Source organism: Dipodomys spectabilis, unplaced genomic scaffold, assembly GCF_019054845.1.
Source record: "Dipodomys spectabilis isolate Male_0828 unplaced genomic scaffold, ASM1905484v1 ptg000126l, whole genome shotgun sequence".
In the NCBI taxonomy this organism is placed as follows: Eukaryota; Metazoa; Chordata; class Mammalia; order Rodentia; family Heteromyidae; genus Dipodomys; species Dipodomys spectabilis.
In genome coordinates this window covers 2,964,129-2,986,351 of record NW_024870803.1, presented here as the reverse complement: position 1 = coordinate 2,986,351, position 22,223 = coordinate 2,964,129, and the positions used below count along the sequence as shown (strand labels likewise).

Here is a 22,223-nt window from a genome sequence, read left to right as displayed (position 1 = left end):
CCAGGAAATGGAAATGACTTTTAGAGCCAGTAAAAGAAAGCATCTTTGCTTGGAACAAGATGGGTTGTGCAGTAAAGGTTACAGATGTTTGGCTGGGAGCTGTTTTGCAAACATCACCATTAGGCTTCACGGTTGCGGCTGTTCGGGAAGCCGTTCTGTGCACAGCCTGGGTGGTCAGCTCAGCCCTGACGGTGGGCCATCTGTTCCCTCTGAATGGTCACCTCCAGCTGCACCTCCTCATTGTAGCGCTACCCTTCTTCATTCCACGTCCCATTTTGTCTAGCGATCATTCCGGCGTCTCAAGAACATCCTGAGCTGGTTACAATGGCTCCCGTCTGTAACTAGCTACACAGGAGACAGATTGGGAGGATCACAGTTTAAAACCACCCAGAAATAAGTTTAAAGGACTTCTTTTCAACGAATACCTGGGCACAATACCATGAACCTGTCATGCTAGCTATGTAGGAGTCTAAGACTTGAACGGTTGAAGTTCCAAGTCAGCTTAGGCAAAAGTTCCATCCTAATGTAAAAAGCTGAAAATGTCTGTGCATGACCATCATAAGGCAGGGAATGAAAAATAAGAGGATGATGGTCCAAAAAGGAAGGGAGGGAAGGAAGGCATATTGGATCCATGATTGCTAGTCTGCCCTTACAAACTTTATCTTGGCTCAAGCAGTAATCAGCTGGCCCTACCTCAGAGAAGCCAAGTCTAATGTTAATATTTGTCTTCCACACTCACGCGCGTGTGTGTGTGTGTGTGTGTGTGTGTGTGTGTGTGTGTGTGTGTTCGTGTGTGTACATGCATGATTGCTATGCTGATACTGAGTCTTGAATGGAACTCTGGACCTTGCACTCTAGCTAGGCTTTTTTGCACATGGCTAGCCGGCACTTTACCACTTGAGGCACACGTTTCTACTTCTGGCTTTTGTTAGGTAATTGAGGATGCCTGTCTCAAGGGTTTGCTTGTATAGGCCACCTTTGGACCTTGATTCAGATCTTAGCCTTTGGAGAAGCAAAGACTATAGGTGTCCAGCTTTAAAACATTTTTGTTATAACTTTAATGACTCCAAAGCTTAGAATTTCTCTGAAGCAAGGGAACACTTCAACTCCTTTTTACATTTCAATTATAAATTTAGTAGAGAAAGACCTAGAAAGTTAATCATTTTAGCTGCTTTAAACATGTCAAGAGTCAGCATGAAAATGGCAATAATTCCCAAGGCTATCTACAAATTCAATGCGATACCTATCAATATTCCAACTTCATTCTTCAAGGAAATAGAAGAGGCAATTCAAAAATTCATATGGAACAATAAAAGACCCCAAATAGCAAAAACAATCCTCAACAGAAAGAACAGTGCTGGAGGAATATCAATACCAAATTTCAAAGCCATAGTAATCAAAACAGCTTGGTATTGGCAGAAGAACAGACCTCAGGACCAATGGAATAGAACTGAAAACCCAGAAATGAACCTACAGACCTATAGCCATCTAATCTTCGATAAAGGAGCTAAAATAATAGAATGGAAGAAAGACAGCCTATTCAGTAAATGGTGCTGGCAAAATTGGTTAACTACTTGTAGAAAACTAAAGCTAGATCCTTATATATCACCCTGCACCAGAATCAACTCCAAATGGATCAAAGACCTCGGAGTCAAAGCAGATACTCTGAAAACATTACAGGATGGAATAGGAGAAACCCTAGGTCTCCTTGGCACAGGCTGAAATTTTCTTAATAGAGACTCAGAAACACAACAAATCAAAGAAAGGTTGGACAAATGGGATCGCATGAAATTGCAGAGCTTCTGCATGGCAAAGGACATAGCTAGCAAGATCAATAGAAAGCCCACGGATTGGGAGATCTTCACTAGACATACAACAGACAAGGGTCTCATATCTAAAATATACCTGGAACTCAAAAACTTAAATCCCCAACAACAGATCTTCAAAGAAACAACTGCCCAATAAATAAGTGGGCTAAAGACTTAAAGAGAAACTTCTCTGAAGAAAGAAGAATGGCCAATAGACACATGAAGAAATGCTCAACCTCCCTAGCCATAAAAGAAATGCAAATCAAAGCAACGTTGAGATACCACCTTACTCCAGTTAGAATGGCTATAATCAAGAACTCTAATAACAAGAGATGCTGGAGGGGATGTGGACAGAAGGGAACCTTACTACATTGTTGGTGGGAGTGTAAACTTGTTCAGCCACTTCGGAAAGCAGTATGGAGATTCCTCCAAAGACTCCACATAGAGCTCCCCTATGACCCAGCAATCCCACTTTTGGGCATTTACCCAAATGATCACAAACAAGACCACACTAAAGCTACCAGCACAACTATGTTTATTGCAGCCTTATTTACCATAGCTAAGATATGGAACCAACCCAGATGGTCCTGGGTAGATGAATGGATCAAGAAAATGTGGTATATATACACAATGGAATTCTATGCCTCCATCAGAAAGAATGACATTGCCCCATTTGTTAGGAAAAAATTATATTAAGTGAAGTAAGCCAGGCCCAAAGAAACATAGGTCCCATGGTTTCCCTTATCTGCAATAACTAGTATATGTCTGAGTCAAGCAGAAAAGGCCAGATAAGTTGATGTTAGGGAAATGAACCCTAAGATATGTATTCAAATGTTTTTTTCTTTCATGTGATTGTTTCTAACACCTTTATAAGATTATTTCTTTGTTGCTTTATATGTCTCTCCCCCACAGTATAACCCCTGCTTTCACTGTATTTGATGTTGTTATAATTTGTGGAGGGGAAGGGAAAAAAAAATCGTTTAAAAGGATACAGGTGGACCCATTGCAACAATGAGACGTACAAGTCATTATGTCGAAAACGAACTTTACAACTTTGGTGGGGGGAGGGGTGGAGGGTTGGGGGGGCGAGGGGAGGATGGGAAGGGATGGGAAGGGGAAACAAAGGAGGAGGCAACAATGTTTGATAAGAAATGTACTCATTCTTGCCCATGTAATTGTAACCCCTCTGTTCGGTATTTTCATGTAATTGTAACCCCTCTGTACAGTATTTTCACAATAAAAAAAGAAACTAAAACAAAACAAAACAAAACAAAAAAACATATCAAGAGTCGGTAGATGGAAGATTAACAGAATTTTGTTCTATTTTCAAAGAGAAGAAGCAGAAGTCATGGGTGGAAGCAGATTTTAAGTCCAATAACTTCCTCTCAATTAGAGTTCAAATAGTTAATCTTAAAGCAATGACTCTTTCTCGTTGTCAAAGAAATATACTCGTTACCTGACTTACATAACTGTAACCCTTCTGTACATCACCTTTACAGTAACAATTGAGAAATAAAATAAAAGCAATGGCTCCTTTACTAAGGCCTTTTTGCAGAAGTCAGGAGACCAAAGCCCACACATATATTAAAGAGCAATTCTCCTCTTAGGAGTAGAGATTTAAATCCACTACGAAGTCCATTTCTAATCCCAGACTATGGTTTGGTAAAGGGGATAGTCAGAGTGGTTATGAGGCATACACCAGTTATTCATTCACTCCATGAAACAAGACAAATGGCCACCACATATGATAACCCCCCGTACTATGCACGAAGGTGGGCAAGGAATAGTTCAGGCCCCTTGCAGCTGACTTTAGCAACGGGATGATTTCAGTTTACCCAAGGAACACACTCTATATTCATTTTCCCTGCATCTATTTATCTATTTATACCAGCATCACACAATTTATCGGTTATCTTGCAGTTGTTTACATTGACCTTTATCTAACCTTCTTTAAATAGTTACAGACCGGGAAGTAAAATGGTTTCTCATTTGTGCTTAGCACATTATGAGATAAAAGAAGTAGCGAGTTGTAACTTACGGTCATATTTGATTACTTCAATTGCAGGCTATTGCCTTGCCAAGAGTTTTCTGTGTACTTATCAGGATGATTAGCTAAATTAATATGAAATCCTCCATGCACAACAGAAGATTTATAGCACATAAAAAAATCAGGGTACTTCTAACACTAGACAGAAATGTAATTCTTTAAAACTAGCTGTGAGGGGCTGGGAAGGTGGCTCAGTGGTAGAGCGCTTGCCTTGCATGCATGAGGCCCTGGGTTCCATTCCTAAGCACCACATAAGCAAAAAAGAAAAAAAGCCGGAAGTGATGCTGTGGCTTAAGTGGTAGAGCGATAGCCTTGAGCTGAAGAGCTGAGGGACAGCGTCCAGGCCCAGAGTTCAGGCCCCATGACCAGACCCAAAAAAATAAAATAAAAATAAAACTAGCTGTGAGAATCCTTAGTTCAGACATAGTAACGAGTGGTGGCAAGATTTTAACTGTGCTCAGAAAGGCAGATATGCCATGCTCAGTTCGTGCTTTAACCTCTGGCTTTACAAGCCAGCCTTTCACAAAGGCGCACTCAGGGAAAAGTTCCTGGGTCGTTCTCATGGTCTGCTTTCCCCAAGCACAGCACTGCTTGGAGAATCCCATACTTTGCCTCTTACCAAGTTTCCTAATCCCAATCTCCATTTCAGGAAAGGTAGTCAGATGAGTGTGACGGTTTCTCAGAAAGAAGTTGCAACGTAAGTCCCCATGCTCCCTGTGTCCTAGTGAGGAACCTAATGTAACACAACACGGGCACTTTCACTAAGAATCTAAGCTCTAGCTCCCCTGATTTAATTCTCAGTTTGGTTTCTTTCTCACTGTGTGACCCAGGTGAAGTCAATTAACCTCTCCATTTCCCATCCAGCTTTAATGATACACTCACCACGCAGGTAGCCTGACAGTCCCAGATGGACCGAGGCATGCATGCATAAGTAAGAATGCTTCTACAAACGAATCTGCAAGTATATTACAGCCTGCTGCGCACTCCTGCTGAATTCTGAGCCGCGTTTGCAAAGTGGCTTGCCCACCCCACACGTTTTATTTCTGCTGGCTAACATTTGTTTTTTTCATAAGCATCAGTAAAGGATTATGACAGAGTTAAGACAAGTCTACTACATGTTATTGATGCTCCCCCAGTGAGATTTTTGGTTCATTTACTCACCCACTATGTGACAAACCTATTGTTTTAAACTTCTACAATGGTGGTCACATGGGGAATATTCCAATTTCTCTCTGCAAATTAAGGCAGTGCATCTGTTTTCAGAAATGACCACTGGAATGCAGTGGCATTTCACACACAAAAGCAACTTCAGGTCCAGTCAAATCTCTAGCACTGACAGTGATACAGACAGGGCGCGTTATAGCACTATTTTCAGACAGCAATGAAATTGCTGAGTTCATGAAAGTAATCTAAAACAATCATGCATTTGTTCACCCAACAACCATTGCTGTCTTCCGTAAGAGAATCACTTCATGGATTCAAAACAAGAGCGAGAACAGGATGGGTGGAAGCCAGCCACGGCCCTCCTGCACGTCTTAGGCAGACACTTGCTTTTCAGCTGCCTCCATACTCCTCAGTAGCTGGAGGGTGCATTTTGGGTGGTGAGACGAAAGGGAGTCAGAGAATTGTCCTTACTGTTATTGTGAAAGAAGGGGACAGGCACTGCTATTCCCCCTCTGCCCTTGTAGTCAGACTTGAGGCCATCCTGCCCAAGACTGAGCCACGAGAACGATGGGAAAGTTTGCCAAGGCCTGGGTGGTGTGCAGGACAGTATGTCCCTATGGTTTTTTTCACTGGGGAGCAGTTCTGCCACCACCAGCAAACATGCCACACACCACCAACCAACATAATCCAGCTTCAAAACCACTTACATGCAACTGAAACTTACAATGAAATAAATTAAATGAGGACTTTAAAAAAAACAATCTACTTTACCTTTCTTTGATGCGTCACAGGTATTTGTAGGTAGTGACTTTACCAAAACACCCTACACAGTTTTAATAAATATCTCTGTAAGTGTTTTAAAGACATCACTCTGTATGATGAATATAATTCTGTGTAGCGCAGCTAATTGCAAGGTAAATAAATTAGTGAGCCCATGTAACTACTGACTGACAGATTATGTGTAACAATCAGAATCTTCTATGTGAAAAACAAATGACATGGGCAATATATGCATCATTGTGACAATGACATGTATACATTTGGAAATTAGAAAAGGCACTGTTCAAATATCATAGGAACGGAGACATATATGGCTAGCGTATGGATTCTGGTAGCAAGCAGTGATAAACACTAAATTATATTTATATTTAGTATCGCTCATCCCTTGTCACATACATGTACTATATAATGAAGCCACATCCTTTGGAAGCAGTGCAGTATAATTACATTCTAAAGTGTCTATTTTCCTTTTCAGAATTACATGATGCAAATTTCCTGCACAAAAAATGGAGGATGTCACATTGTAAACCCGGTGAGGAGCACAGGCAGGTGAGGAGCGTGGACGGGAATCGAGCACAGGCATGCAGCGAGTGGGGGTGCTGGGTGCAATCTAAAGCATGAGCGGAAGTCTGCATCTGCAGTTTTCTTCTTTCCTCCCTGCTTCTTGTAGGCGAACTCATTACAATACTGTTTTTTGAAAGTCTTGCTGTTACTGAGAAGCCCTCACATGAGGAAGCAATGAAAGGTGACTGCCACTGGAGTCCCATGAAAATAATTAGCTGGATTAAAAAGGCAACGAATTACCAACCCTGACCAGCATTTCTAGAGGTTTTAATTAATTGAAGTCACTCCAACTAGAGAAAACACTAGTTGTGAAGTATCTGGCACATGACGAAGCCCATCACCACACTGCAGAAACAGTGAATTGGCTTAAGCTGCCTGATCTTCAGTAGCAGATGACATTTTGTTCATTTCCTATACATATATACATACATATACACATACATATCTATCCTATTTTACTAATTTCAACATGCAACTTTAGAGTTTGCATCTTCTTATTTGAAAGCTCTTGGTTAAATATTCCTATTAATGTAATTATAGCAAAAATGGAAACAATGATTTTTTTTAATTTGCGATGACTTACGTAGTGGTGTGTTGGTCTTTCTAATGAACATTTCCTTTGACTAACCAACAAGGCTGAATGGCCCTCTGGAAATAAGCAATTCCACCTCTGCAAGGTGTGACAGCGCCCGGGGTGTCCACTGCTCTCCTACACCCCGGGGCCTTTCCATTGCTTAGAACGCATCCCGTGCACGTCCTACGCTCCGCTGAGAAGGAAGCGAATGTCTCAGAGTCACGGTTGACAGAGAAAGTGGAGGACAGTGAGCTCCACATTATTTTTTAAACCCAATTTAGTATAGTCTACACCATGAAGTACTTGGGACACACGCGCTCAAGCTATTTATTCTTCACATGTCAGATGTAGCTGACCTCCTGGAGTCAGGGGCTGAGCCAGAGGTTCCGCCCCATGGAAGTGGGGGTGGGGGGGGGAGCCATGCTCTGAGGGTACCACCTTCCCCTGCCCAGCCTCAGGTCCTCCCTGCCCACCCTCCTCCGTGCCCTGTCCTCCCCACGCCATTGCCATCTGTGTCTCCCCCAGCACAGCCTTCGCTGAACACCAAGCTCTGAAAGCCACTATGACCATCCAAACTTTCAGTCTTCCAGCAGTGGAGTTCTCCACGGGCGGCTCGAAGGCGGTGGTTCTAGGATGGCTGCTAACAATCCTTTCATCAAAAGCCAGCTCTCCACATGACCATTCACCCCAAGTTGACGTGTGACATGATGTGTAGGACTCTTCAGACCCCGGTGCCCCGTGCCCCACCCCAGGGAGGACCCTGCGCTTCGTGACCTCGTGATCTATGACAGGGGTGGTGAGGGCAGGGACACGAAGACCAGGGAGAGGGGGCATCAGAGCAGAGGGAAGGAAAGTGCTGGGCGCCAAGGGGACACTCAAGGTGGATCAGAGGTGGGCGGGGCTGGCCGGGAGCAGCAGGAAGCGCAGGGTGTGCCGGAGACGCAGGGTCTCCTCTTGGGCAGGCCTGGCTGTGTAAGTGTGGCAGGAGGCACACAAAGCGCCCCGGTGGAGTGATTCCTTCCTTCTTGGGCGAAAATACCGAAAGCTAAAGCTGGAAAGTAAGTTTAGATGTATGCCCAGACCTCCATTCGTTACAAAGATGTGAGAGTAGCTTTTGACAATAAGAGAATTAAGTAGATTCCTGACCAACAATTAATCTGCGACAAATATTAAGTTTAGGAATTATTATACTTTAGACTATATTTCTTAATAAATTTCCCCACATAAATTGTGCTTAATCTATAAACCAATTTTAAACAAAATCCATCATGCCAGGCACTTTACATCTTATTCTATTTATTGAACCATTTCTCATCAGAAACCTTTTAGCTTTAATGCTATTCCAAGGCAGAGGATCTCATTAGAGTGGCAAAGATAAAGTTCTTTTTGAGATAAAGTAATTATAGTGATTGTGGGGGGAAAAAATCATCCAAACTTCTTGGCTGCAGTAATCTCCTGACTTCTGATTAATTTTCAGACTAAGAAACTGTGTGCAAACAAAAAGATGCTGGTGGTAGATAACCTGAGCAACATAGGGCTGGTACCACAGAGGTGAACAGTGCGTCATCTGTGCCAGCACTAGGGTCCTACAGGAAAGCCCTCTGAGACAAGACGCTGCATTCTTTTTCAGCTAACTCTGCATCCATTCTATCATCTAAATATTACTAAATCAAGGGCTTTTTTGCTCTATAAATATCCTTATTATATTTCAAGCTGACTTCGAGTTAGAAGAGTCAGTTTCTTCCTATTTCAGGATGCTTTTGGGTTTGTCTTCTGGAGGAAGCCTGAGTCACAGAGAATGTACGCAGGAGCATGATAGAGGCCGTGGGAAGGGACAGGACAGGCATCCAGGATGGCAAGAGTGCCTGAGGGACATAATGAGTTAGTTAGTGCCTGTAGGGATGAGGTAGGGTGAGGATGGGGGTGCAGAACTATTCCCAGGGGCAGATGCCTCAGTGCAGCTAGTCAAACTAAAACTGCCCAGTGAAGCTGTTAGGAGTCAGGAAGGTATTACACGCCAAGAGTCACAAAGTCATTATATCCAATGTACATTCTGCAGATTTTGAACTATGTAACTAGAGGGTAGGGATGGGATGGGGAACGATGAGAACAATGGAAGGAGTGTGCATTATACTCATAACCTGACTTCAGGAATCAAAACGCCTTTGTGTAAACCCTTTGTATAACTACTTATTAAACAATATTTAAAAGAGCCATAATGCTGGATATTAGTGGCCCACATCTACTAGCTACTCGGGAAGCTGAGATATGAGGATTGTGGTTCAAAGCCACAATTGTGGGAAAGGAAAGTCAGTAACTCCAATGAACAACCAGAAAGCCAGAAGTGCAGGTGTGACTCAAGTGGTAGGGTGCTTGCCATGCATGAAAAAGCTCAGCGTCAGCCACCAAGCTCTGTGTTCAAGCTATAGGACTGGCACAGAGAAGGAAAATAACATCATGAATCTCTATAGAGCTTGCTTTATTTTTAATAAGTACATGCTAGGAAAATCTTTGAAACAGTGACACCATTTATTTTAAATTATCCATTTCCGAGTGAGACTCTGTCAACAAACAAACAAACAGCTCCCTCAGCAGCGTGGGGCCATGAAGAGAGCAGCTGTCCTCTTGCTCACCTGGACTAGTGTCCATAAGGGTCTCAGTGGCGCCACCTTTCAACAGGTGGCTGAAACTTGAATGCCCATCCTTTTGTTTCCTACAATAAGCAACGTGAGCTATTTTCCAGTGAGCACTCAAATTTCTCAAGACTTGGGCTAGTCAGAACACTTCTCTGGTGCATGTTAATCTTCAACTCACCCTCAAAGTCAGGTAACCCCTTACACTCCCAGATTTGGAAACGTACACCACAAGAACAGAAGCTGCATATGTCAATTTAGTTCAAGTATCACAGGCAATGTGATGTAAACTAGAGTATTATATGTGAGAAACAGCTCGTTATTGTTAAGTATAAAATTTAAGTAGATTTGGAGAATTGCTGCATTATGAAAAACTCCCAACAATATAACATATAGGAAATGACTATAAAGACTCATGAGACGCAGAACTTCTTCACGACAATTCTCCAGGTAGCAGAAAAACAATATTGCATTAAAAAATTATTCAAATAAAAAATTATTCAGCTTGCTAGGTAGTTTCCAACTTTTCTTTTCTGTATAAAAATCTCTGTTGGCTATTCGAATAAACCGCAGAGCTCTCCACTGTAACTATGCACCCACACAAGATCCAATGTTCTCTTTACATTCATTATCAGAGAAAATTATGTAAGTTATCAATCTTTATAAAGAACTGGAAATTGAAACTTCTTCCATCATTGCCAAACCTAGACTTGCAGCTGTGCAGCAGTGGGGCTGGCCAGCTGTTCTGCAGGGGTACTCTCTGCATATAGCTTTTGATCTTTGAACAGTCATTGCATGAGCAAATAGAAATGTCTGATCTCTTCTGGCATGTGCTAGTTATGCTGTATCTAGTAATTATACTAAAATACAGATTCAGAAAATTATCTTGAAATCCTCTTTATTCCATTCCATTTTCCTTTCTACTAGTATTTTCAGGGGTTTTTTTTGTTTTGTTTTTGCCATTTCTGAGGCTTGAACTCAGGAATGGGGGCATCCCTAAGCCTCTTTGTGCTCAAGGCTATGGATCTACCATTTGAACCATTAGGCCACTTCTGGCTTTTGCTGAGTAGATTGTTGGAGATAAGGGTCTGATGGCTTCAAACCATCATCCTCAGATCTCAGCCTCCTGAGTAGCAAGGATTATAGGTACGAGTCACCAGTACCTGGCTTTCTCAGAGGTATTTTGAGCATGAGGAAAATGGTTAGATAGTAGGACATTAATTACCTAGGTTTTATAGTGAGCAATATATTCTAGAAAAATGCTATGGCTTTGGAAAAACTGTAGAGAATTTTTTTTTCACTCCAGGCTCCAATGTTTGTTAACTGTATGCTTTGAGCACCTTATTGAATCTCACTGGAGTTTTGTGCTTAAAATATTGGAGAACACTATCTACTCTGTATGTCTCTTACAAAAATTAGACATATACACAAATACAAGAATATAAGCATAAGAAAAATCAATAAATTGGAGCATATACACCATAATTGCTATAATTAATATGATTTAAAAAATGCCAGATAGAATTTCTAAATGGTATGAATTTAGTGAACCAATGTATGGAAGTTCAAAAACAGATGCAGTTCATTCACCATAATTTGCTGGTGGAGAAGACACTGTGAAGTGTTGAAGAAAAAATGACCCCAAATGACAAGCTATCTGACCACATAAGGCTTTCAAATTCCTGAAATATAAACAGGTAAATGGGAAAGGGCGTCGGGCATAGATGGCACCCGGTGTGGGAAAGGAAATGAAGGCATGTACACCGATGTAGATGGCATTTTGCAGAGAGTCCAAGGAGAGCCCAGACAGCTCTAGAAGAAAGGAGGTAAGAAAGGGATCATGACATGCAGAGCAGTAAATCGCCTAAGGGGAACAGAAGCCTCGACTCAAAAAGTGAAGGTTCCCAGTTCTGGGGGGATGACAAGTCCGCAGGTGCTCATGGGGGAGGCCACTGGAGATGGAGCGGTGCCCAGAGTCTGGATGGATGGATGGATCAGACCAGCGTCCGCAGCAATGCTGGTCCAGCGGAGCACAGAGCCAGGGCTTCGGCTCAGAGCAATGTTCTGCGTGGTAAAAGCAGCAGCCCTGGGGTGAATGGGCTGGAGACAGACATGCTTCAACTTCTCTTTCTGTACTCACGTACAGAAGGCACATGCACATGGTAATAAAGAGTCTAACTCCACTAGCTACGATGTGGCTAACATTCCAAAACCCTTGTCTGAGCTAATCTAAGAAAAATTCTATGATCCTATATAAGTACATTGACCGTCAAGACCTGGCGGGGAATGTGAGGATGGAAACTCTTCCTCCCACAGAGAAGCTGTGCTGCCCCATGTTTTCCCGGAGACCCTCTAAGCAGACACCCAGCTGTCGGGAGATGTTGATAGATGTTTTCCTTTTGTCTTTACCCTCTACCCCTCACCCAGGTGATTTTCGGTATACACCATTCATGTTGAAGGAGCCAGCCCTGGCTTCAGGGAAGCAGATCCATGCACTATACCTGGACAACAACTACTGCAACCCAGCCCTGATTCTTCCTTCCCGACAAGAAGCTATGCGCCAGATCATCCAACTCATTGAAAAGCACCCACACCACAACATAAAGATCAGTGAGTTGTTCTCTTTTCCTCTTATAGTTAGTGAATCTAGCCTCTTTGAAGGTTCTCATAACTTTCAAGCTTGTGTGCCTCTTTTTTCCCCTTTTGGGGGTGAGAAAGTGAGGCATGTGTGCAGTCTCCTATGATGCTGTCTCTCCAACATACACTCTTACCGCTGCTGTATACCTAACTCCTAGTACCATTTAATACCTACAATACTCTGCTCATTATTTACTATTTACCTTGTCTATGTTTAGACGGATGCTGCAAGTTTTTCTGCTTTTTCATTTTTCTGTTTCTCTCACAGAGACTATTTTTAGCTACTACATTTCACATAAAATTCCAGATTTAGGATTGCTCTTGATTAAAAAGTTACATTCAGCAAAACAGGCCAGACCCAGAGGAAACACAGGTTGCATGCTTTGCCTCAGTTGTGGTAGCTAGAATGTGCTTTCAGTCTACAAGTAAACACTGGCTGATCAGTGAGTGGCTACGAATGAATGAACTGAAGTAGCACAGACTATATGGAGAGCACAAATAGTGTAATTCTTAAAAAACAAAAACAAAAACGTTAAAGCCTAACAAAATAGGTACCAGGAAACGGGTGCTTCGAAAGGGGAGGGCGGGTGCTGGAACTCAGAATCCTACAATTCTATTCACCTTCTGACTCTCCCCAACCATTTAACACGGTAAGCGCGGCCCTGGGCGGGTGGCTTTGGGCACGCACCTGTGGACGCACCGCGTTTTCACAGAATGATAGTGGACTTCCCGCATCCTCCCGCACACCCATCCACCAGGGAGAGGCCCGGGCCCTGAGAGCCGGTCCCCACGCAGCTGTCCCGGTCCCCACGCAGCTGTCCCGCTCCGCCACTCCCAGGAGGCCCCTCACCACACCCCACCCTGGGTTTCTTATGAAAGCAGTCCTGTTGCTTCCGTCCAGTAGGCCTTTATCAAGCAAGGGGGAATGCCCCTGCAGACCGTGCTTTGTGAGAATAGAGAAAGATCTAGAACTCAAAAGCAAGTCTGAATTAAAAAGAGCCAGGCACAGTGAGTCAGGACCGCGGGGGAGCGTGTCTTCTGCTCAGCGGTGGTGAGATGCTCCAGTCCCGCAGGGCGGCTCCCGGGCACCCCTCTGCTTGCCCACGGGCCGGTGCTGCGCTCTTACCTGGGCCAAGGTGAGCGTGGTCTGTCTGCAGGCCCCGCACCGCACCCGCAGCTTTCCCGGCTGCACTCTTCGACAGGGGTCTTTGCAATAAACGTAAAAACTCTTGTAGGTCGTTTTACCTGGTAGGAAAACCACAGAGAAGGTAGCCGATTAGTACTGGATCCAAACGGAGAGAGGAAACTCCTTACAAACAAATTTAAAATAAATTCCTCAGGAACTTTTTACATCCATGGAATGAATAATACAGTGAAGACACCATTATTTCAATTTAGAAAAGTCATTTTTGCGCTGAAAAGAGTGGGCAGATGCAGTCATAATATTCACCTTATATATTTAAAAACCAAACTAGGAAAGATGAGGGGATGGGTGGGATGATGGAAGGGGACACTGCAGTGATCAAGACGCAGTGAGCTGGTAAACTGACATATTGAATTGAAGCTCCTTTGCACAATTACTTAAAGATAATAAAAGTACTTTTTAATTAAAAAGGGTGCAACAGCCTTGCTATACACTCAGCAGAGTCTGACAATCCAAGAGAGAGAGGGGGGAGGGAGGGAAGGAGAGAGAGAGAGAGAGAGAGAGAGAGAGAGAGAGAGAGAGAGAGAGAGAGAGAGAGAGAGCTAGGCAAGTGCTTGGCACACAATGGACTTCAGTGCACCCTGTGCTGGTGAGGTGTGCAAAAAGGACAGGAAATTTGGAGGCTGAGAAATTCGGAGACCACTGCTCCTAAATTCTATTTCATGCTTCTGTACACAGTTGTGAAGACTAAATATTTTGCTCTTAAAATCTTCTCTGCACAGACAAACCAGCCCGTTTCTCATGATATGAATGAAATGATCACCGTTTGCTGGGTTTCCAGGGGAGGCATTCCAAAATACAGTCACACAGAAAATAAGGGCCCTGTGTCCTGAAGGGCTTACCAGAACCAGCAGCCACACAGAGGCTGCTTTACATTGCGTTCAATTTTCCAGAACAAATAGCCTTCAAATACTATATTTTTAATAGTAAAAGGGGAACCTTGCCCAATTTCATAATTAAACCTCTCTGATGGTTTCTAACAAGTATCAACATTCCAGCATTCTCAAGACTGAAAAATAAACAATCTTATTCTGAAACATTTGCAGTGAAACAATTGACTTTCTAAGTTTCTAAAATTGCTTCATGGCTATTTGTTTCAATCTTACTGTTGTTGTGGAGGAGGGAGCAAGATTTCATGTCATGACATAAAAATTTGTTTTAATTTTAATGGTATTATCAGAACCATCTAGGCATAATAAGCAGCAGGCATTTCTTATTGTGGGTGAATATTTTCAGCCTCCCAAATACTATCTGGCCTACTAAAAACAGTGCACATACAGTGAGAAAAACAACAAAAGGTTTTAGTCTTATGTGGTTGAATTTGTTTCACTAGTGGAAAGAATGTTTAAGGACATTTAGACTGTCGTGTGGTTAACCGCCTTTATTAATGTCATGATGACAAACTTTGTGAATTTAAAACCCAATAAAGATGCCAAGTTTTATAACGTAAGGATTCGCAATGTATTTTGTAAGTGTTACTCTGCAGAGATGAAAACCTGGCCCTCGGTGTGGAATGGGAGAGAGGACAGAAGTGTAGGTTTCTGTCAGGGTTAATTGCTGCTTTCTTGACACCTCTTCTTGGCTTTAGCGACGTCGAGTGATAAACACCGCACTGCGAGGGGCCAGCAAGCTCAGCACACAGGACCTGCTCTGACGGTTTATGGTTTATACGGAGCAAAGTCACACCTAGCGCCTGGGTCCCGAAGGTGGAGACGGGTTCGCGGGTGGTGGGACCAGCGGCGGCTCTAACAACTTTGTCGGCAGTGCAGACGGGCCAGTTCCAAACTGTGTGTGCCCGGCTGCAAAGGCTCCCCAAGAAGAACGAGGAAGACGAGGGGCAGAGCTTTCCGAGGGGCCTCGGCCTGCAGCACGCGCGCGGTGGGAAGGCGGGGCGGGGGCGCGCGCGGTGGGAAGCTGGGGCGGGGGCGCGCGGGGTGGGGGCGCGCGGGGTGGGGGCACGCGGGGCGGGGGAAGGCGGGGCGGGAGCACGCGGGGCGGGGGCGCGCGGGGTGGGAGGGCGGGGCGGGGGCGCGCGGGGTGGGAGGGCGGGGCGGGGGCGCGCGGGGCGGGGGAGGGCGGGGCGGGGGCACGCGGGGCGGGGGAGGGCGGGGCGGGGGCACGCGGGGCGGGGGCACGCGGGGCGGGGGCACGCGGGGCGGGGGCACGCGGGGCGGGGGCACGCGGGGCGGGAAGGCGGGACTGTAGCACGCTGGGTGGGAAGGCGGGGCGGGGGCGCGCGGGGTGGGAGGGCGGGGCGGGGGCGCGCGGGGTGGGAGGGCGGGGCGGGGGCGCGCGGGGTGGGGGCACGCGGGGTGGGGGCGCGCGGGGTGGGAAGGCGGGGCGGGGGCGCGCGGGGTGGGAAGGCGGGGCGGGGGCGCGCGGGGTGGGGGCACGCGGGGCGGGGGGCGCGCGGGGTGGGAAGGCGGGGCGGGGGCGCGCGGGGTGGGAAGCTGGGGCGGGGGCGCGCGGGGTGGGAGGGCGGGGCGGGGGCGCGCGGGGTGGGGGCACGCGGGGTGGGAAGGCGGGGCGGGGACGCGCGGGGTGGGGGCACGCGGGGTGGGGGCACGTGGGGTGGGAAGGCGGGACTGTAGCACGCGCGGTGGGAAGGCGGGACTGTAGCACGCGCGGTGGGAGGGCGGGACGGGGGCGCGCGGGGTGGGGGCACGTGGGGTGGGGAAGGCGGGACTGTAGCACGGGCGGTGGGAAGGCGGGACGGGGGCGCGCGGGGTGGGAAGGCGGGGCGGGGCCACACGCGTGGTGGGAAGGCCCCGGGCCTTCCACCTCCATGAGGCCTTGAGCAGTGCCCAGGAAGGGCCTGGGACGACGCACTGTCCGCCCCTCCTGGACTGCTGCCTGGACCTGCCTGGACCCCGCCGTCCACCCCGCCTGGACCCCGCCGTCCACCCCGCCTGGACCCCGCCGTCCACCCCGTTTGGAACCTGCCTGGACCCCGCCTGGCTCCCGCGATCCACCGCGCCTGGCTCCCCAGCGCCTGGCCAGCGGGTCGACAGCCTGTCTGGGGAGGACCAGGGTCGGGCTGCCCTGTCCCCTGGGCGGCGGAGCACCATGCACACCAGTGAGCTCCTCTGCTTTCCACCGCGACCCAGCCCACAGCACCCCGCCAGACGTGAAACCCCGGTGACCGCGCGCAGGGGCCGCGGCTGGCACCCCTGGAGGGCGCCCTGACCCCGGCCCAGCGGCCCAGGAGCCTTTCCGTGGGCTCCCTGCCGTCCCCCAGGGCCGGGGTCCCGGCCACTGGTCCTCTCGCCCCGTCCCAGTCCTCGCGCGCGGGGCGCGGCCCTCCGTGCCCAGCGTCTCTGTTTATCTGTTGATGAGTGCTGTCCTAGAGAAAAGACTTGGGAAGCGTACCCAGTGTGTCCACCGTCACCTACGGCTTGGGGTGGATTCTGTGCACGCGGCCCCGCACACACCCCACGCACCCTGGACTCGCCGGACTGGCAGCCATAGCTGAGTTCCACACAGGCTGCTTCATTACCCCGGGGCCGAGAATGAAGAACTTGGGGCGCTTCAAGAGACTTGCCCGAGGCCCGGAGCACCGCACACCCCAGCTCCACCTGACCCCAAAAGGGCTTCTTTTCTGGTACACCTTGGGAGACTAGCTGTGTTTTTTTATTGTCAAGGTGATGTACGGAGGGGTGACAGTTACACAGTAAGGTAGTAAGTAGATTTCTTGTCAAACCTGTTACCCCTTTCCTCCTTTTTCTCCTCCTCTCCCCCTCCTCCCCCAGTGGTACAGATGGTTTCCAACGTACTGACTTGTGAATATGGCTGCTGGATTGGTTCTCCCTGTCCTTTGTCTCACCATTCTGCTGTTCCCTTCCCTTCCCTAATTCAAATAAGCATATGTACGATACCAGGTACCAACGTCAAATACAATGACAACAGGGGTAGACGGCAGGGGGAAGGACACACAAAAGAAACAAAAAATCCCACAGTACATTAAAAACAACAACAACAAAGAAAAACCTCTTGTGTCCATGTCTTGGAGTTCATTTCACTTAGCATCATCTTATGTGGTCCTATCTACGTAGCTATTGAGCTAATTCTGCTCATCTGCTAAGATTATCCTAGACATATACTAATTATTGCAAATAAGGGAAACCATGGGACCCATATTTCTTTGGGTCTGGCTAACTTCATTTAATATGATTTTTAAGGAAAAATATGTGGAGCAAAATATGACTACAGCCATGTCCTTGTTTCTTGAAACACCAAGAATGGTGCTGCTATCTGCACCAATAGCTCCATCCATCAGCTACAGGCTCTCGACCAATTTACCTTCCTGTGGTTACTCGCCTAGGGAAGAACCTCAGCCTTGGTCAACTCCTCCCAGTCTACCTGGGATGGATAGACTCATGTCCTGAGCTACCAAAAACAACAGGGTTCTGAAGGAGCCAACTCAGGGCCCAGAGAATCTTTTCCCTTGTCATTTGTTATTACATTTCTGCAAAGTGGTACTTGGCCAAGGATCAAATATACTCCTTGACCATATTTTCTACAATATATATGGCTCATGTGCTAGGTGCACTAAAATATGAAATGAGTTAGAAACAGGACTATTTCTGAAATTCAGCAAACAGATCTTTACATGTTATGAAGACAGGCCCCTATTCTTTAGACTGAACTGAAACTATTTATTGTTTTTAGTTTGAAATTGCATACAGAATTAGTCTAAATTAGTTGCACATGAAATCCATTCAGCATGGAGCCCCTGAACTACCTCTTCTGTGTGGCAAAACCTCAAAAAAAATACATAAAGATCACATCTTTTTCAACTCAATGCAGTGTACAAGGGGAAAATGTGTTAATCTCACGGGTCAAACAGAGCTTCATTATCTTACCAAAAATCTACTTTAAGAAAGTCAGTCAAGGTCAGAACTCCACTGAAGGCTTTGACCTTGGGCAATGACTATCTTTGGGTCACTCCCAATAGCTTAGTAAACAACAACTATTCATTATATCAATAATTCCGGCGCATCCCCCCTGTCTAAATGCTATGAAAATTGCAGGAGGAGTGGTAGCGTGAGGGTAAAATAACAACACAAAATAAAAAAAATTCATGATTACCAAATATTTACAAAACCTCTCCACCAGTCAAACTCATTAAACTAATGTAATATTTCCTTCAACATGTTGGAATGTCGCATTTGAAATCAATAGCATTAATATTCCTAAGACCACAAAATTATTCATGATGAATAAAATATAAAAATTACAAACCAAAAGTGTGTAGAGGACTTGGTATAAATAAACGTTACGAGTTAAATTCTAACCGTTTACCACCACTGAGTCACTCTAAAGGAGGACAATCATTGCACAAATACTTTTCACTCCGGTCCTTGTCCATAAGTGAGTAGAGCCATCAAATCCAGCCGTGCCATTCCACGGTTGCAACAAGCCCCATTGTAATACCTGTGAGTAACCAAGGTGATGCTAGATTATAAAGAATTTGTCATTACATAACCATCCATCCCCTACTCATAAAACATGCTTAGCATTCTCTAGGGGGAGTCTACCTTTAAAAGTTAGAACTTAATTCTTTTTTTTTTCTGCAAAGGATTTTAATTAATGCATCTGCAAAATAATTTCATCTGGTGAGGGAAAACCTGCTGATTAAATCTAATGCCTTTGCCTGATTTTTGGGGGGTGGTTGTTGTTGCCATTTTATTTTTTCATTATTCATTTTGAAAGTAATAAAAGAAACTCCCATGCCAAGACAAAACTGTAGAATGAAACATAATTTGAAGATTAGGCTTAAATAAATAACAAGGCTCACAGACAAACAGAGCACATTTAGTTGCTTATTTTTCCTGAAAATGGGCTTGGGGCAGGGTGTCACTCAGGAGGCGCCAGTCAAGTTCTAGTGGTAATTATGTCCTCGAGATGCAATCTTCATCACCCAGGATGCATACATCCTACTTAAAGATGTGGAAATGTGGTGATTCTGAGAGCCGAGAGCATATGTGCCACACACACACACACACACGACAAATCAATTCATGCTTCATGTCTATTTTCTCATCTGCAAAATCAAGATGATGATAGTATCTAACAGAGTGTTGTAAGGATTTTTAAAATAAAGCTAGAGCGGAAGCCCTTAATGAAGTTTGGATAAAGCGATGTGTCAATGCATGTTTATTCCTATTTGGTGCCCCGAGCAGTAAGAATTCTTTACTCATGCTGCCAGTGACCATTTCCCAACTTTTGTAAATGTGGTTCTTACATATTGTTTAAATCTTAAATGTACTTTAAGTAGCTGAGGTATAATTTTTAAACAAGTCTTTTTAACATTGTTTCATAGCTAAATTCTTTATAACGAAACATTCAGCAATAGTGTGGAATGCTTATAAGTCATGATGGAAAGCCTTGAACAGATTTAAGAACCATATTAGAACCACTTTCTTCCATGAATCTCTTTTTTCTCATGGCGCAAGTGATGCATGCATGTAGTAGAAGATGGAGGGGTGGAACTAGCAAGCAATTATTTGGATCCAATCCAGTGAGTACAATTTCCAAGCTGTCTAATATACTTAAAAATCTCAAATAAAAATAGTTTTTGTTGTGTGGTACAGAGAGAGATTTGACATAGCTTACAAAATGCCATTGTAATGACAGACGACATTTTGGTCTCTTCTTAGCCAATGGGTGACCATTTCCTAACTGAGGAAACAGAAGGAAAGGATTTCAACCCTGCAACAGCAACAGGGTACAAGAATGATATGGAGACCTGCATGAAAGCTTTTCTGATTACAAAACACCCATGATGCCCTGGGCTAAGGGTTTGTAAAAACTAAGATACAGGTTCCATAGATTTCACCAAGTTCTACAGGGGAACTTATTCCATTGCTCAAAAAAGTGTCACTTTAACCCCAACTGAAACGTGTGGATCATGGGCAGCAGTCACGAGAACTGTCTCAGCTCCAGCCCTGCCATCTCCATTCCCTTCATTTGATCAGCACTAAAGGTTTCATGGAAATTTCTATTAACGTTTTATGGTGCTGGCATTCAGCAAAAATGTGCAGTTACAGCAATTACCAATGAGGACAATTACGGTTCATTGTTAAGGTTAATGCAGGGCCTTTCAATGAATGTAATACCAAGGAGCAGTAATCCATGCAATGACCAGAGAAGCAGCCGTTTTTATTTACCTTTACAAAACGGATTCCTTCCCTGACATGTAGAAAGTCATTTTAGTCTCCTGACTTTAAATGCTTCAGGTGTTGGGATAGAAAACCTAGTAAGTGAATGAACACTGAAGAATGACATTAATTAGGGAAGAGAGTGAGGTAGGTGTGAACCTATACATTCCACATTCTTCACTTGGTCTTACCTGCATCAGCTAATGTAATTAGTTCTGTATAAATATTTTAAGGAGAATCATTCTGAGCTCTACTACTATCACTAAATAAGCCTCCACAGAATCTGATGCTTTCACTATTTTGCTTCAACTATATGAAATGACAAGACAAAATGAACAATATGAACTGACTTGAAGATTGTTTTTAAAGCCTTTGCTGTGTTGAAACTCTATGACCACTTTAAAAAGGAGAAGAAATATTTCTGAGTGACAGTGTGATTGGTTAGAAATGCATAATAATGTCATTATTGGTTGGAAAAATGACTTTGTGAATTTAGGAGATAGTATAATGAAGGAAGTACAACTCTAAACATACGTAATAGGGTCATGGTGCCCAAGCACAGTGAAGTCTTTCCCAGCTAAGCAGATACGGGCCTCCTCCTCCTAGATCCCGATCAGGACCAGACTTCCTCCCAGCTCTGCCTCCATCAAGATAAGAATCACCTGTGAGAGGCTGCTGAAAGCAGATGCACGCTCCATCACGTCTACAAAAGGAAAGCTAAATTTAGTGACATTTACAATAGAAAAAGACTTACCTATTCGCAACTAGTAAGGAAGGAATGGAGATAAAAAAAATTGTAAGCCCTCTTTACATCAACAGTAAAATACTGATAACAAAATTATAGTTTTTCAGGCAATATCTAGTTTATTAAGTGTATTTACACCTTATCTCCCTAAAGAATATGGCTGGAGGAAGACAGCAGTGGGAAAGAAGCAGGGCGGTACTCATTGGAGACCTATCTGGGTTCTTTGCATCAATAACATCACAGCAAATGTGGAGGAAACTGCACGTGTGACACTGTAGTCAAAGCTAAGAACAACCATCCCACAAGCAAGACAAGCCAGCCAAGAACAAGGCCGGATTCATCAACAGGCTGAAGGTATTTGCAATGCAGATGCCATAGGCATGCCATTCTTAGGAGAGTGGACAACACCTTTGAACTGTGGGTGCTGAGTATGATGTTTAACCTCAGATCACAAAAGCTCATGCTCAGAATTGTCTCTGTGTAGAGCTTGCTTCAGGTCTCAGGTGTCACAGAGGTCTGTGTCCCCTGGAAATCAGGTCTTCAGAGAAAGTCCAGAGAAACTCACAGAGTACAGATGACACCCAAAGGTCCATCGAGTGGGGGAAGAGAAGCTTAGAAGTGAGAACAATTCAACACAGAACAGTTCTGTAACTTCCAATCTGGCGCAATTTCTTAGCAGTGCATTCTTAGCACTGAGACGGTTGTACCACGGGTATCCTAGTGTTCTATACCCTCATGATGGTGTGAGTTAAGCTGGGCCTTACCAGTCACCCTATGCTCAGAGCAGCAGCTCTGAGGCTATACCAACTTTTGACCCATTCCCTTTTACCAAGTGATAGCTTTGATCTAAGCTACTCTATTTTGGGTGTAAGTCCCCAAACACAATGGCCACTCAGCTTGCTTATTC

The 22,223-nt window shown here is 45.1% G+C and overlaps 1 protein-coding gene across 1 annotated transcript in view; it reads right to left on the bottom strand.

Annotated features, from left to right (window-relative positions):
* Positions 1-22,223, bottom strand: part of Prkn (parkin RBR E3 ubiquitin protein ligase) — a 992,623-nt gene that overhangs the window by 583,492 nt on the left and 386,908 nt on the right. Inside the window, exon 4 of the mRNA XM_042689760.1 lies at positions 13,334-13,452. Within this exon, the coding sequence (XP_042545694.1) occupies positions 13,334-13,452 (119 nt within the window). The remainder of the gene's footprint in view (positions 1-13,333; positions 13,453-22,223) is intronic.